Source organism: Eptatretus burgeri, chromosome 14 (genome assembly GCF_056783735.1).
Source record: "Eptatretus burgeri isolate ZD-2024b chromosome 14, Ebu_testis_v1, whole genome shotgun sequence".
In the NCBI taxonomy this organism is placed as follows: Eukaryota; Metazoa; Chordata; class Myxini; order Myxiniformes; family Myxinidae; genus Eptatretus; species Eptatretus burgeri.
The window spans coordinates 6,010,522-6,028,783 of record NC_140974.1 but is presented as its reverse complement, the minus strand read 5'-3'; the positions used below and the strand labels follow the sequence as shown (position 1 = coordinate 6,028,783).

The following is an 18,262-nucleotide window of genomic DNA, read 5'->3' as shown; positions in this document are numbered from 1 at the left end:
GAGAAACGAAGGAACTGCTTATGATCCAAAGCATATACTGTTACGAATCTGGCAGCCATGAGCACACAACAGCCAGAGTCCTTATAGATCAGTTATATCGGTAAGTACGTGTTTTTAGTTAGGGTCCCGTCCCTAGTCTAATGGGAATTAATTGAACGTGCGCTGTGGAGTTATTTTGATAGTCAGGGTTTTCTTTTACATTTTTACATCACTTACAACAACAACAACAACACCTTCGCTCCATCCTGACGCGACTTGGCATCTCTCTCGACCAATCAGAGAGATGCGAGCGAGTTTGCCATCGGTCGGCGAATGAGAGCCAATGCAGAACAACATTACTCCTCTTCCTGTTTGAGGGGCGGTCCGCCGTGACACCCGCCACGCCCCCTGGTCCAATCAGCGGACTTGGCACCCCTTTTGGCCAATCACGGGGGTGACGAGCGCATTTGCGCGCCAAAACCGTCTGGTGAGGGAGTGCGGGTCGGAGGAGGCGGCTCCTCCCCTCTGGAGAAGGAGTGAATAATTGTTCAGCGCGATCCGATTGGTGGAGAGTTGGTTTTGGTGTGCCGGATCACCTGGCCTTGCCTGCTGCCGCTTGCTGCCTCGTCCGCGCTCGCGCTGGTTGGCGTCCGCCCTTCCTTCTCCGTCCCGGGTACTTGGAGTGGCATCGTGGTTGCGGGTTCGAGTCCCGCCGGTCCAGGACGTCGAAGACCACACAAGGTGGACAGGTCCAAGATAGCTCTGGTTTCCAGCTCATCTTCCCTCGAGCTGGGAACCTTCGATAAAGACCATTGAGGTCCATCCTCTTTTGGATATTTGTGTGTGCGTGTGTGTGTCCTTGGGCCCCGTCTATAAGTAGAAACTGTTAAGTGCCTGTGTTCATTGTACATTGCATTCGTTATCGTCGCGATAACTCTGCTCTTTGTATGTTCCCTCCCCCCCCCCCCCATTGTAAAATAAAGACCCCTCTTGTTAAATGTATCAGCTCGTTTCTGTGCTTCTTTCATTGGCTTAGCATGCTGCGTGTTGGGAAATTGAGAAGCGGTAAATTGTGCGTTTGGTCCGACGGGTCTTGGTAACCATCCGCTCGGGTTACGCACGGTTCGAGCACGATAATGGCTCGTTCCGCTCGAGGCCTGTCAAGGGTGTGAATTTCCCGGTAGCTTTGCCACGTGGATACTTAGGTATATTGAAGTTGGCAATTAACCCTTTTCCACGTGGCCGAATTATTGGCGATTCACGGTCCTGTAAGGGACCCGTGCCTTTCAGAGTACTCCGATGAGCACAATCTAGATTCTGGGTGTTCGGTGGAGCCGACTCTACTGCTCCACCTTGCGGTCGTGCTCGCCGTCGACACCCGGCTCCACAACAATACTACCTCTTGTGTGAAGCATGGTGGAGGTAGTGTCATGGCTTGGGCTTGCACAGCTGCCTCTGGAACTGGCTCGCTCATCTTTGATGATGTTACTAATGATGGCAGCAGCAGAATTAATTTGAAAGTGTACAGAAACATTTTGTCTGTTTGTGTACCAGAAAATGCCTCCAAACTCATTGGGTGACATTAAAACCATGGAACAAGACAATGACCTAAAACGCACTGCTAACACAACCAAGGAGTTCATCGGGGGAAATAGTGGAAGGTTTTAGACTGGCCAAATCAATCTCCTGATTTTAAATCCAATGGAGCAGACATTTCACTTGCTGAAGAGAAACTAAAGTCAGAAACCCCCCCAAAACAAACAACAATTGAAAATGGCTGAAGTAAGGGATTGGCAAAGAATCTCAAAGGAAAATACGAAGAGTTTGGTGATGTCAATGGGTCACATGCTCGATGCAGTTATTGCATACAAGGGATATGCAACCAAATACTAACGATGACCAAACTTTAATTTACCTCAAGTTCATCTGTTCCAATAGTGGAAGGTTTTAGATTTAGTGCCCAACTGTGTCTGTGGACGTCCTCCTGCAGTTGGGTTTCTTTTTATGAGGAGGTTGGTGGCAGGATTTGCACTCCGGCCACTGGAAAACCCTTCATTCCGCAAAACGTACGAAAAGCTTAATATAAATCTGAAAACCCACTCCTGTGCAGAGGGAGTACCCTCCTGTGCAGCTTCCCTTCACAGGGCAGCTCACCGGATGACGGGATTGGGGCAAAGCCTTCAGGACCCCAAATCTTTGATGATAGGAGGGAAACCACGGGGTAACATTCCTGGGTCAGATTGCTGGAGAGTGTGTCGGAGTGGTGCTGAGGTGTCGTCCACAAGACGGCTGTCTCCTTGGATTAACCTGAGGCGGTCCCTTCGGGTGGGTGCCTGGAATGTCCTATCCCAAAGAGAGGATGATCACCTGTCTCTGTTATCATCTGAGCTCAAGCATTTGGACATCGGTATTGCAGCACTCTCTGAGGTTCAGAGACCGGATTGCAGCGAGATCATGGCGGGTGGTTACACCTACTATTGGTCTGGTCGCTCTGATGGTTACCGTGTCCAACGAGTTGCTGTAGCTGTGTTTAATAAGCTGATTCCAATGATAATTGCGTAACACCGGTCAACGAGCGTATTATGAGACTAAGAATTCGTCACTCCTTGGGTGTCATTTCCCTGGTCTCTGTAAATGCTCTGACTGAGGCGAGTGATCTCACCGTGAAGGACGTATTATACGCCATGCTGGAGTCTGTAGTTGATCAGTGCCCCAGGCAAGATATTCTTCTCGTCTTGGGGGATTTCAATGCATCAACTGAAACTGATAGTGATGGTTATGAGACATGTGTTGGTCCCCATGGGTCTGGAACTATGAACCAGAATAGCACAAAGTTCCTTGACTTTGCAAGAAGTCATGGACTTTGGGCGGCTGGTTCCTGGTTTCAGCGCCGACAGGCTCACCGCTAGACCTCGTATTCCAACACGGGCGAGGTGGCATAAGAGATCGACCATGTGCTCATCGACCATGGTGTTATCCAATTTAGGGCCAATACATTTTCATGACCACCCACATGGTCTCCCAACCAATATTATCAACCCTGCTTTTGTGACTTGTTACCCTCGCTAAAAGAGGGTATTGCATTTGGGACCGGTTGTTTGTTTTTTTGACCATTGTCGTGTTCCTCTACCCTTCTCTGATTTTTCCCTTCAACCAGAGAAGTACATTTGAGTTTTTATGTTAAAAATTTAAATAAACTCGATGAGTTTTTTTTTTTTTCGGTATACAAAGTCGAGGCTCGTGGAAGAGCTAGAACGCAGAACGGATCACGCAATAGAAGAAAAGGAACAGTAATAATAGGGGGGAGGGAGGGGCAAACACAAGCAGCAGGGCTGAGAATGAAATTGAGGGAGACTTGGACAAATGAAGGATGTGGGGGAGGAATTAGGGGTAGGGGATGATGCACAGGGTGGACAAGATGGATGCAGAAGGAAACTCCCTGGAAGGAAAAACTGAAAACTTGGAAGGATGGATCCTGATGACGTTGATTTTTATGTTTTTATTTTGAAGAAGAGCTCAACCACACATTCCCTTTCAGCAATTTATTACGAGATGCTCATCGGGTTAACGTGATCTCTCAAGAAATCGTTGGACGTTGTTATGTTTGCATTTCAGGATGTGGGTAGTTTGTGTTTTTGTGATACCAAGGCCAGATCTCTTTGGTTCTTCCACTACCAACCGCTCTGAGCACGTTTAGAGTTTTCTTTGTTACCTTTCTGGCTTGTACAATGCTGCCTGGTGTTGGCTTCATAGTTAGGGTGGTGGGCTTGGGATCCGAGGATCCTGAGTTCAAATCCCACTCAGCTGTTGAATTAATACCAGGTGGGGTTGACTCTGCCTGTCATCCTTCCGACGTCGGTAAAACGAGTGCCAGCTGGCTGGTATCTCATGTCAGAGTGATGACCCGTCCATGATTGTGCCCAATAGCCAAGGAGACTGCTTCGGCAGCACCAACGCTCTGCACAGAGTATGGTCCCGATGGATGGATGCACAATGCTGCCGCAAAAGTCCTTTGAATTTCCTTTCCACTATCTCTCTTACTTATCAAATACACCTATTTCCACACCCTTACGAGGAACTTCTTTATTCTTCTTGTTTTAGAATTAAGTTATGGCCCACGTGTTGTATTCTTTAAAACCAAACCATATATCGATGACCAAGCAAAGCCGAAACATCGTAGTTTTCACATTTTCTGTTTCTGAGCGTGCTCGGGGTGATGTCATTTTGTGCCAACAAATAAATTTCACATCTTCAATCTGCTTTGATGTATATATTCCTACAGGCATGGTGGGGAGGAGGTGGTGGCCGATGGCTCTGGGCATGATCCCTACGCAGCTTACTACACCGATAGACAACACGCAAGTCACTATGGTAACCTTGGCTGATGGTGGTTCTTGTGATTGAGTGGTTTGCTTTGGAGTGGTGCTTGCGTTGAGGAGAAAAAGTTCTGCTTCCATTCTAAGCAGCGAAAGCATACTTGGTGTTTCCAATGCTTTTCTCTGATCGGCAGCTTTTTGGGTACCTCAAACTTCTTTGACCACTTAAAGGTTGGAGGGATGGGGATTGAGAAGGGGATTTGAGGAAAACTACAATTGTGACAATAAAGGGAGGGAGAAAGAAGACTGAGACCTGGGGGAAGGGGCGTAGGTATGGTGTGGGAGATGCAACTGAATGGAAATGGATTGTACGAGGAAGAAAGGATTGGGGTTGTGATGTTAAGTGGGGTGGGGATTGGGGTGAGGTTGAAATGCTGTAATGGCAGTCTTAGCTTCACCCAGTAGAGCAAAAATGAGAGGGATTACATGTAGATTAGCCCAGGTTAACAATTAATTGCTCACATGAGTAATATGTTGATGTGCTTCAAACGGATGACGTATGGGTCAAGTACACACATAGCTTCAGCCTTCTGCAGAAATGAATGCATTGACGAGTATGAACCGAAGATGTGTTTTTTTTTTACCTTCACGTACATCAAGAGCAATTGTATGTTATTTATTTTGACAAACCACACGGTTGTCCCACCGGCCAGCCCATTGCTTGCATCTTCTTCAGAAAAATGGTGACATTTTGATCATCTGATGCACAACCATGCACTTTTACTTTGGCTGATTTTGTGTTCCCTTGAAATACGAAGCAAAATTTGACAGATGACCTGAATTTGAAATTGCACATTGTGATTATTCAGAGGATAATATTAGAACGGCACTTGGTAGAGTACATACCTCTGCCAGGCTGATCAGTTTACGTTTTATATCCCACTGATAGACCTGTCATTATAATCGATTTGATAGTTTTTGTTAGTCCATAACTTTGTATTGCTTGTTATGACTATCACATCCCCAACTACTTCACAAAGTTTTGTCCGAATCTGTTCGTAATATTTTGACATATCCTGTTTTATATTGCCTTTGGCCCTATCTCTCAATGGCGAAGAATCACTGAAAAAATTCTTTAAAATCTAATCAATTCGTCCTAATCACACACCCAAACTGTTCACCAAATTTCGTTTGAACCCATCCATAACTTTTTGAGATATCCTGTTCACAAACTGACAGACAGACAAACAAACAAATGAAATATCACTCACAGAATGAGAACTTGGCAAAACAGCACAAAGTAGTATGGCACTCGGTAGAGCGCATACCTCTGCCAGGTGGAACAGTTCGCGTTTTGTATCCACCTGATGGGCTGGATCCGAACCAAAATCCAATCCGCTTGTTATTGTCACCTATCCAACTCATCCACCTTGTTTTGTAACAACTCGTCCACAACTTTTTGAGATATAGTGATATATTTAGTTTTTGGCCCGATCTCTCAATTTTACAAATTAGGCCTGTGTTGACCTTTTGACCTTAAAATTAATAGGTGTTTGAATTCGGCGACCTGATATGCAAATGCTCTTCAAATTTCAAGTTAATTGGATTAAAATTGAGGATTTTAGAAATTTGGCCTATGTTGACCTTTTGGTCTATGTTGATCTCAAAATTAATAGGTGGTTGAGTTCAGTGACCTGATATGCAAATCCTGTTCAAATTTCAAGTCAACCGGATGAGATTTGAGGATTTTAGAAAAATTGGCCCATGTAGACCTTTTTGGTCGACCGAATTTTATGAAACTTCAATGCGGGACCGTCGCAGAGTCGGTGACATTAATCTCTGAAAATTTCAGAACGATCGGTTGAGCGGTTTGGGCTGGAGGTGAGCAGACTGACAAACACACAAACAAATGCACAAACAAACGCACAAACAAACGGAGCCGATCAACATACTTGACAAAAAAATAAAAACAATTGCCAAGTAGCAAACAGGGGTGAAGTAGTGGAGGTAACGAGTGGCGAAGAACATGAAAATTGTTTTCCTTCACAAACCAAATTTTATTTTGGTGTGTGTCATATTTGCAGGAGAATATGTTTCACCCAAGTGGTTCAGTCCAGGTTAATCAAATCAACGATGTGGCTTATTTTCCTTGTTTGCACGACATGACCACAAACTTGAGTCATAATGACCCTTGGATGGTTGAATTTTTTTTGATCCCCATCGAGCCGCCTGATTGTGCAACTTGTATTCCATGTATGACCGATCACATGCTTGTAAGTAGAGGAATATAACGTGAGTTCAGTGAAGTGAGTGAACTTGAGGACGAGTGCCAGGGTGTGGCAGTTGGTTTAGGGGGGTTGGTGCTGTGGTTCGGGTTAATGGGGTTGGTGCTTTGTCTTCCTCAACTGTTGGTCTTGACATCCCTGTTATTAGGCATGGAGTTCTACTGTTCATGTTTTTGGGGGGGTTTTTTGCACACCAAGTCGAGTCTCATGGAAAAGATAACACACAGAAATATATAACGAGGCAGGAGACAAGAGGGGCGGGAGAGAGAAGCACAATATAGTGGGGAACAGAGACAATAGAATATCTGTGGAAGGGAGAGGGATGGGGCAGGGTACACGGGGTAACCAAGATTGTACTACAGGGACTTTCAGGAAGGCAAATAGGGAATTTGAAGGAAGTGGGCTTGGGTGGATTAATGGATCAAGGAGGTCATTTTGGGGTGGATTAATGGAGGTAGAAAAGATGAAGATTTTGGATGGGGGGAAGATCAGAGATGGTGGTGAACAGCTGTTTTGAAGACCTGGAGGTAGGAGTGGGATTGGAGAGAGTGTGAGTTTGCTCCAGAGGTGGGAAAAAAGAGGAATGAAAGAATGAAGGTGAGCAGTGATTCTTCATTTTGGCAGTTTCACCAGAATGGGGTTTTTGGTGGACCTCGAGTGCCTTGAGGAAATATAGGGGGGAGAGATCACAGACAGAACATTGTGAACAAGACTGAAGAGGACATGGTGGAAGACAGAAAGACCACCGACCTGCCTCCGGTGAGAGAGTGAGAGACCTAAAGGCTCGGCTTCATCGTGGGAGATACCAATGATCCTAAATGCCTTGTTTTCCACAGCATGAAGTCGATCTTCGTGTGAGGCAGGAGCACCACCCTGGAGGGGGGGGGAGCAGCACTCCATCAGACTGCGGATGAAGGCTTTGTAAAAACTTCGAAACTCAAGTATGCCAAGGAAGGACTTTGCAAGACATGGGATACCCAGTCGGCAACTGGCTTTGGAGACCAACTTGGAGATTTGGCTTTCCCAGGAAAGATCGTGGCAGATAGTGAGACCGAAAAGCTTGAACGAAAGGACTTCTTCTTTTCCCTAATGTATTCTGCTTCCCTCTCCCATCCCTTCTGTCGAATGAGGCGAGTGATCTTACCGTGAAGGATGCATTCTAAGCCATACTCGACTCTGTGGTTGATCAGTGCCCCAGACGAGATACTCTTCCAGTCTTCGGGGATTTCAGTGCATCAACTGGAACTGATAGGGATAGTTATGACACATGTGTTGGTCCCCATGCGTCTGGAGCTGCGAACCAGAATAGCACTAAGTTCCTTGACTTTTCAAGATGTCATGGACTTAGGGTGGCTGATTCATGTTTTCAGCACCCACAAGCTCATCGCTGGACTTGGAATTCCAACGCTCGTGTGGCAAAGGAGATTGAGCATGAACTCGGTGATGGTCGCTGGAGGATGATGCAGAACTGTAGGGTCTACCAGAGTGCTCAGTTCCTCAATACCGACCACAGGCTTGTGGTGGGAACTCTGAACTTTCAGCTTAAATCCAGGAGAATGGTACCATCCCAGCCTAGGCTGGATGTTGGCAATCTCTAGGATGAGAGGGTAGCCGAGGAGTTTGCGAACAGGCTGAGTGGGAATTTGGGGGGTCTGGGTGCTTTGGGAGATCCTGAAGAGTTGTGGAGTGCCTTCAAGACCACCTTCCTTGATGTTGCCGGTGGATGTCTTGAAACTCACCGGAAGGTGAAGAAGAATTTTGTCTCTCAAGGGACACTGGATGCCATTGACCAGAGTCGCAGGGCCAGGCTTAATGGCCGAGCTGAGCTGTTCAGGGAGCTGAGGCGTCAAACTGTACATGCGCTGAGGGTGAACAAGGAGGCCTATGTGCGAGGAATCTGTGAGGTGGTAGAGCATCACCTGTGGACAGGTGATTCTCATCCTGCTTACAGGGGAATTTGTGCATTGTGTTCCTCTAAGCCCGTCCCTTGGTGTACTGCAGTTAGAGCAGAGGATGGTGGCTCTTGACAGAGTCCAAAGGGAAGGCCCGCTGGGCCGGTTACTTTGAGCGGTTGTACCAGGCTGATCCACCAGCTGTTGAGTGGGATATTTGAGGTGTTACTACCCTCTTGCTATCCCTCCAATCAACTGTGATCCACCTTCGGTTGTGGGGCAACAGGCTGCGGTGAACCGGTTGAAATTGGGTAATTGGATCATTGGATTTGTGGCATCCATGCTGAACTTCTCAAGGCTGGTGGAAATGCTGTACTCATGCAGTTGCATGCAGTTCTGTGGTATGCCTGGAACACAGACATCATCTCAACTGATTGGAGGAGGAGCCTTGTTGTCCCTTTCTGGAAAGGTAAGGGTGATCGCCAAGACTGCAACAACTTCCGAGGGGTGACGCTGCCCTCAGTGCCGGGCAAGGTCTTTGCTTGGTTAATTCTTGATAGGGTTCGCCATCATCTGCTTGAGCACCAGCACCCAGAGCAGTCAGGCTTTACACCAATGAGATCAATGATTGACCGTATCCTTGCTTTTCAGGTCCTCATCGAATGCAGATGAGAGTTTCGGCAGGGGCTGCTTGCAGCTTATGTTGATCTCTGCAAATCGTTTGATTCAGTGAATCGGGATGCCCTCTGGAGGTTTCTTGTTCTTCGTGGAGTGCCAACAAATCTGACCAATCTAATATCTGAACTATACTCTGGTACTGAGAGTGTTGTGAGATGTGATGATACCATCTCCAACTTATTTCTCGTTGTTACTGGAGTTCGTCAGGGGTATGTCAAGGATACTGGCCCCAACACCTTTCAGGGCTTGTATGGATTGGATTATAGGGAGAATATCGGAAGGATCAAGCTGCTGTGCATCGTTTGAGAATGTCAAGATCTCCTGACCTTGATTTCACAGATGATGCAGTCATCTTTGCGGAGACTCTGAACATCTTTTGGGGGTCCTCGAGGTGCTGATTGAGGAGTCGGAGCCGTTGAGATTATGGGTTTCCTTGGTCAAAACTAAGATCCAGGCTTTCATTGACATCTTGGATGCTGCTTTCCTGTCTGTATCTGTTTGTGGTGAGAATGTTGAGGTCATGGAGAGATTCACTTACCTTGGCAGTGATATTTTTGTCTCTTCTGGCTGAGAGTCAGAGGTCAATCAATGTCTGGGTCAGACTTGGGGAGTCATAGATTCACTGAATGATGGGGTGTGACACTGTCGGTACCTGTGTATGAGAATGAAAGTCCAAGTCTTCAGGTCCTTAATGCTTCCAGTCTTCTATGGATGTGAGATTTGGACTCTGACCAGGGATCTGAGACTAAAACTTAATTCCTTTGCTTCCAGTTCTCCGGAGAATTCTTGGCTATTGCTGGTCGGACTTTGTGTCCAATGAGCGGTTGCTGAGAGAGACTCAAATGAGATTTGTTACCTGCATAGTCCGTGAACGTCAGCTGCGGCTGTAAAGACATGTGGCTCCTTTTCCTGACGCTGATCCTGCTCACCACATTCTCTCAGCGAGGAGCCTCGTGAGTGGAGGAGGCCAATGGGCCGACCACGTGCCTCGTGGTTGCAGCAGGTTGATCAGCATCTCAAGGAGATGGGGATAGGCCAGGCATCTGCCCGGGGGATGGCCAAACGGAGGCCTCAGAGTACCGACGGAAAGTGGACGCAGCAATGTGCTGCTGTGGCGCATGCTTCCATACCTGACCTGACCTGATCTGTGTTGTTTTCATCACTTTACATTTATCTGCAACATAGATGAGAATATATAATTTTTTGTTCTTCACTGATAATAATGTGAGATTGAAATTTGCAGAAGCTGCATTTTGTCGTGGTTATAATCATGATATCCCTTATATCCTCTTTCCTAGGCTATAACAGGTGGTATTCTGGAGAGACTGGCTATGACTACCGTTATCACAACCAATGGCCAGTAGACAATGGCCGCTACAGCCAGCAATACGAGCGGAGTTGGTACGACTATAGCAGACAGCGAGAGCTCTATCGAGATTACTACGGCAGGTGGGCCCATATTGCTTCGCTTTCTGATGGAATTGATCTCTCCAAGGACTTTTGGCAACTGCAGTCCCATCAACTTGTTTGTGGTGTTTGACCATTCTTTGACATTCCTTCCTTGTGTTTGACCATTAATTCTTTCACAGTCTTTGACCTTTGTCACATCTTTCTGTCTTTTCTCTTTTCATTACTCTCTAAGCAGACGAGATGTTTATGCAAACAACTGGCAATATGACCCACGCTACGACCACAGCTTCGAGACAGATCTTTCCCCAGTCGGACGTAACCACTACCCTGATGAGTTTGATCAGCGCAGCATCCACAGCGAACATAGCACACACAGTCATCGCAGCAGCTTCAGCTCGCACTCTCAGCAGGTTGGTCATGCTGATGGATATTGTTGTACAATAAATACAAAAGGGTAGTTCAATACATGCTGAAGTTTGCTTATGAAGTAATGTGTAATTATGTATTTTACTGATTTACATAATTGTGTATGTGCTCAGAGCCAGGTGTACCCTGTGGATGTCAATACCTTCTCTGAGCTGGAGCAGGATTATGATGCCTACCCACCAGCATGTGGCGAGGAAACTTCCTACTTGGACAACCAATTTGTGTACACTGAGGGAAGCTGGCAGGGAACACAAGCCAGTAAGAACATTGCCTTAAAGCGATATTTATTCTTTTCTTACCTCATTAAAACACAATAGACTCTTTGATTTGAATTATTTGAGACTATATAATTGCCAAAATAAATCGTGAAAAGGAATTCTTAATCAAAATAAACACCAATTACTGCATCGTAGTCCCAAGAAGAAAGCCAGACGTAACAATGCACATGCACATGCACATGCACACGCACACGCACACACACCCCACACACCACATACATATACATATAGATGCAAACACACACGTGTATATATATGTGTATATATATATATATATATATATATATATATATATATATATATATATATATATATATATATATATATATGTATGTATATATATATATATATATGTATATATATATATGTATATATATATATATATATATATATATATATATATATATATATATATATATATATATATATATACATATACATATACATACACACAAACACAGATATATTATGTACAAGTAAGTACTTACAAAAGCTATTTTATTTGAAGTTATAACCTTAACATATAAGCAATTTCCTGATTTCCCAACTGCTCGGATCATCAGCTGGGCACCGTTTATCATCGAGATTTCGATGTTTTCACCGTTTATCATCAGCCCAGAACCTCTCCAAACAGTGGGTCCACAACCCCGGTCGCCGGTCCACGTCAGTAGATTACTCAACATCAATGGACCGACAACCTCAAAATTGTGTCCAGACAGTCAGTCAACACAGCAATGCAATATCCTCATTCAAACTTATTTAATTACTACATATGAATAACTTTCATCATACACTACTTTATTTGTATTTTATATGTATAACAACCAAACCGGGTGTAGTGGCGTGCGCCTGTAATCCGGCCACTCTGAGGCTTTGGTTGGAGGATCGCTTGAGGACGGGAGCTCTGCGCTGGGCCGCGCTATGAGAGGATGTAGGGCAGCCCGGAATCATGGCTAAACCCAATCCTTATCCCTGTGTCGTAAGAGGCGACCAGGGTTGCGTCAGGAAGGACATCCGGCGTAAAACCTATGCCAAATCAGTATGTGGATCATAACGGATGATCCGCTGTGGCGACCCCTAACGGGAGCAGCCGAAAGACGAACAACACAACATGTATAACAACCAAATTTAACATGCTGCACTGCGTATCCAAGCAACCACCAATAAATGATTCTAATGCTTATTTATGATTTATTTTATAAATAACATTTATTTATCAATTTTTTTATTTTTTTTTAATCTAAATAACTCCTTTATTTAATACATACCAGTACGTTCCCGTACATGCGTGGCCGTATGTGCAAAAAAAAATAAACTCAAACCGCGAGCCAGAAACAACAACCACACAGGCCGTTCCTTCGCTCTCGCGTGCCCGTACGTGCGTGGCTGTACGTGCGTGACTGTACGTGCGTGGCCATACGTGCAAACCAAAGAAAAAAAACTTTCAAACTGCAAGCCAGAAACAACCACACAGGCCGTTCCTTCGCTCTTGCATGCCCTACGTGCGTGGACGTATGTTCGTGGCCGTACATGGAAAAAAAAACTTTCAAACAACCACACAGGGCGTTCCTTCGCTCTCGTAAACGACGACTGGATTGGGGCATTGTGTTTATCTATAAATGCGCATAAGAAATCGAGAAATTATTAGAATACATTAAATCATCATTATGCGGAAGTGGTGCGTGCCCGTACGGAATTTTCACATGCATTCCACAAATTATCGCTTGCATTGAAGTAACAACTGCTGTGATACACACACAGAGTTAATTAAAATCCAAATTAAAATCAAGTTTACCTCCCTGTCGTTGCTTGCTATGAAATTCACTGCCATTGACCATTGCCACTCCTACACCACGCTAACTAAGGCACTGATCCCCATCGTAACCGGCACGGCATGTGACGTCATCGTCGGCCGGCTGCGCACCGGCCTACGCAGCAACGTGTCCTTTCATTGGTTGGTAAATAAATGGCCATAACTTGGGAAGCACTTGTCCGATTAATATCAAACCTTGAAAAGGCACATCCACAGGGCCCCAGCAATATACCTGGCAAGTTTCAATTAGATCGGACCAGTGGTTGTCGAGAAACAGCGGTCACAGACACAAACACACAAACACACACACACAGATTGTTATATATACCACATATATATATATATATATATATATATATATATATATATATATATATATATATATATATATATATATATATATATATATATATATATATATATACCACAAAAGGAAAGCCAGAGATGTCAGGATAAGTCAATTTTGAAGAAACTGAAAAACAAAGTTTCAAGACTTTGGTGGACTGTTTAATAACTGTCATATAGATTTCTTTTCCAGTAAAAGGAAGAGTGATCAGTGGCCGATCAAATTAAGCATGTAGCATTTTCCAAGCTTCTGTGTTATTTAATTTAAGAGCAAAGAACGAATCAATGTTGCAAACTGACATCACTGGTTATTCCCTTGTTTAATAATTGCCATGCAATTTTAACCCAGGATGTGTAGCAAATTCATGCTTGTTGGTTATTAGCATACATTACATGACTTTGGTGATCACAGATTATTTTTTTCAACATTAAACGGTCATTGTTTTTTGTTTGATTGGTGTTCAACGCCATACTCAAGGGTATTTCGCTTATATGACAACGGATTCTCCATTTCTTACTCCGTACTACTTAATATGATGGAAAACCGGGAGGAAACCAAAGATAACCACAAGGATAGCCGAAGTCACCTCATGTGACTCCCTCATATACCTAAGCAGGTTGATTGGGCGGTGGGTACATCATATGAGGATGGGTACTCAGACGCGCTAACCATTAAACCACGGCGTGGGTCCCATATAAGTCACAATAAAGGTTTGACCAGGCTTGAACCACGATGTGCACCAACTACGGAGCCCATGATATAACCAAATAGGCTATTGTAGTGTTCAGAGTTTATGCTGTGAAAGTTTTACAACCTCTCATTTTTTAGTTTCTCAACTCTGAATATTATGGTGGAACAGTTAACATGAATGAAAGGGAGATAACCAGGAGTAAAGTACTGACGACTCTGGGTTTCTACTTGTTCAGCTTTGACAACACTTGTTTTTTCATTGCACGGCTAAACTTTATACCATATAAATTATGTGACACCCCTGGTTATTTGTTAAAGTAATATTGTGAGAGGAAACCTTATGTTGCCAACTATTGGCAGGTGCAATAACCCTGAAATTTATAAAAAGTGACATCTCGGGTTTTCCCCTTGTGGTCTTCATATATATATATATATATATATATATATATATATATATATATATATATATATATATATATATATATATATATATATATATATATATATATATATATATATATATATATATATATATATATATATATATATATATATATATATATATATATATATATATATATATGTGTTGTTGCGGACGGCCACGTAACTCGGATCGCGGCACGTCACCCACCGGAGTTGCGAATTCGCGCCCGCCAACGTGCGGACGTCCACGTAACTCGGATCGCGGCACGTCGCCCACCGGACGGACAATTCAGTCGTGACCCTCTCGGAACAACGCCGGGAGCTAGTCACGGGTGGGCCTTTCGACCTCACCACGATCGTGCCAATCGGCCACCCGCGTAGGATAGGGTTGTTTGCCAAACTCGACCTACCTAAGTACCCACGCGGATGGTAAACTGGGCGATCGTACCTCGCCGCAGGTCGACTCCGGACACGAGCCGCTTGGGCGGCCCGTTCCGTACTATCAGGATAATCGAGCGGTGTTATCGTCGACCTCGACGGTTCAGATTATTTACCGGGCGTTTTGCACCCACTACGAACCCTTTACGTGAAGCAGGATGGAGAGTCAATTAGAGAAAAGACGAAGCGAAACGGGAAAACAGTTCACACAATGCTCATTTATTTCCCGGCACACGGAGAGCACGTATATACAGCCATACAGTCAAAATGAACATAAAGCAACCAAAACAATAAAAGCAACAACGACGCAGAGTTGATACCGACTACGCACACACACGGCAACACTTATACAGTTCAACTTCACAGACGGCGCCAACACACATTTACACAAAAGCAAAGGAAAGAAGCCACCCTCATACACAAGGAGGCAGACAGGCCCGTAGGCCAAATGTGCGCAGGACCTAGAGGAGCAGCCAGGTCCGCGAGACCGGGTGGGTCTTACCCGCGTCCTCGTGACGCGTTGGTGGCAATCCGCAAATGTGGCCGCGCGGCTGTGCCCCGACTCCATGCTCCTTGGCGTGTTTCGTTGGCACCACGTGTGGGGTGGGGTGGGAACCAGGCCCCCTTTTGCACTATCTCAGCGCGGGGGAAAGGGAGATTGTTGATGCCCTGGGGGAGGGGAGTGGCTGGCTGGCTTGGGTCCCGCGACGAGACGAGCGATCCCACACCGCGACCTCGTCGCCGACCGCCGTCCTTCTTGCCTCGGACCCGAGCTCCCTTGCCTGCAGTTCCACACTCTCCTCACCCGACTCCCCCGATCACCTTGACAAAACTCGCACACTTTAATTCGCCTTGCGCTCGCCTTTTTATCAGTGGGCAGGAGCAGCCAATATGCAAATATTCGGATCAGAATGGCCTCGGGGGCGGAGCCACGCTCGCCCATTGGTCGGAGGAAACGGGGGCGTGAACCTCCCCTGATCCTAGAATTTGCTTATATCGACTTCACACACACACGCGCCTGGAGGCGGGACCAAGCCGCCCTGCGCTCGCTGATTGGACAGAGGAGAAGTGATCCGAATTTTCCCTCGGAAAGGCCGCTATTCGCGCTCGCGGCTCGGTGCGTTTGGCACCAAACGCCGAACGGGCCCGAGACAGCCCGACGTTCAGTGTTCACAGGTGGTGCGGGAATGGCCGTAGAAGGCGAGAGGTGAAGGTGGTGGAGGGTTTTCGGTGGTGGTTTGATGGTTATGGTGCCGTTTGGGAATGGCGGTGATGCGATGATGTGGGAGCGTAGATGGTGGCGGTGGCGTGGTTGTTGTGTGATGGCGGTTGAGACGTGGTTGGTTCAAAATAAAGATAGAACAGAAAAAATGGCTAACTCAAAGCGTCGCAGCCCGGATGAATCGCATAAATTCCCTCTATACAACGGGTTTTGGCGAACTACACATGTACCTATGAAGATATCTCACCTGATGGCTCTGAATGGTGGTTTGCGAATTTCCACAGCCGTAACAATATATATATATATATATATATATATATATATATATATATATATATATATATATATATATATATATAAATATAAACATGTTAAACCAATAATATTAACTCGCCGAAACCCCGTCACAGACGGATTCCGTTCCATGAGCCCAATATGACAACCAGTGGCGGCTCTTGTAAGAGTCGGATCCCAGTCGATGTACTCCATGGCCTTACCTAATGAGGCCTACAAAACGTCCTTGTACACGACATTTTTGGTGTACACTACTCCTTGTGAAGAATTCCTCTGATTTGTGCATGTGTCTACTTTGACGTACACCGTGTCAAAACTTCTCAGGTCACAGTACCGAGAAAAACATGAAGAGACCGCTCGGAGGAGCACAAAATTGGTCCTTCAGTATTAATATATAGAAGATACAATGTTTCTTGTTACATTTTTGTGTCAAATTCACATTCTGAGGTTGTCAGCATGTGCAGAAGAGGGTTTTACATTGCAGACGCTATTTTCGAGGAGTGGAATTACACCTCTCAGCGGTGACGGTCTGTCGACGACAGACGTAATGACCTCAGCGAATGACCGATGATGTCATGACGTCCTTACACCTCTCAGCGGTGACGTTACACATCGCCATGTAAACGAATGTAAAACAAAAAGTGTTTATTCTGCTTCAGAGTTGAAGGTTGACTATTGCCACGATGTGCGATGCACTCTTACAGGTACAAAGTTTCTTTCAGTCCAGGTCACAGTACCGAGAAAAACGTGATGAGACCGCTAGGAGGAGCACAAAATTGGTCCTTCAGTATTAATATATAGATTTAAGAATTTAACTCACTAAAATAATTAATTAATTTGTATGATCTTTACTAATAAATGTCAATGTTGTGTCAGTGTCAGTCTCCTCCATAACTGTGTGTCTCCTCCATAACTCCAAAACCATAAAACCTCACACCCTGAAACTGCATACATACTAAGAAAACTCCAAGGAAGTGCAAGAGTTAAAATTGGGTGTTGGGTTCATTAAAACACCCCTTTTAAAGATAATTAACTGCATTATTTAATTAAGTGCTTCATCAGGCGATCCCCAGCCACCTTCCTGTCTTGGGGTCTTAGGGCGTTTCTTGGATAACCTCGCTGTGGTCTGAAGCCGCCATGTTTTTTGGCCTGCTCAACCATGCTTTGACTCGGAACAGACTGCAACGATTTCTTAACGATAAAGTTTTTTTTTTCACTTTCCTCACTCATATCGAATGCCTGTTCATCATAGCTACGAATCGTTGTGTACATCGCTTTTGTAGGTACTATAGTTTTCAAATTAGGAACTCGGAGCGATTTCATGCATTATATGATACAATTTTCCATGATCTACTCACGGACTAATTAAAGTATATAATCAAAATATTATTTCGGTTTTGAGGATCGGATATCGTCTATACTGAATAAGTGTCGAAATCTGTTGTGAAATCTGATATTTTATAGAAATAATGAGTCTTATAACTAAGCCGATATACTTATTTGCTTTAAGCAAGCAAGGCCATGTTCCCTCCTTCTCCATACAAACAAGAAAATGTGAAATTCCCAAAACATTAAACTTATCTTTTTGTACTGTTTGGAGAATTGTATTGAGTAAACAAAAAAATTTGGAACGTGCCAAAATTAACCAGCTTCATTAAGCGAAATGATTGAATGCATTCACTGCTCGACCTCGCACCCTGTACCCCAGAGAGACTGTCTATCCATAACATCTGCCAGATCTGTGTATATTTTTGGAGGTTTTGTGAGGTGCT

General features: G+C 44.8%; 1 protein-coding gene across 7 annotated transcripts in view; it reads left to right on the top strand.

Annotated features, from left to right (window-relative positions):
• The window catches only part of LOC147012595 (protein transport protein Sec16A-like), a 146,504-nt gene that overhangs the window by 57,141 nt on the left and 71,101 nt on the right, over positions 1-18,262 (top strand). For all 7 annotated transcript variants that reach the window (XM_085853620.1, XM_085853615.1, XM_085853618.1 and 4 more), the window contains exons 6-9: positions 4,262-4,350; positions 10,449-10,599; positions 10,796-10,970; positions 11,100-11,244. In XM_085853620.1, coding sequence (XP_085709746.1) covers positions 4,262-4,350; positions 10,449-10,599; positions 10,796-10,970; positions 11,100-11,244 — 560 coding nt within the window. The remainder of the gene's footprint in view (positions 1-4,261; positions 4,351-10,448; positions 10,600-10,795; positions 10,971-11,099; positions 11,245-18,262) is intronic.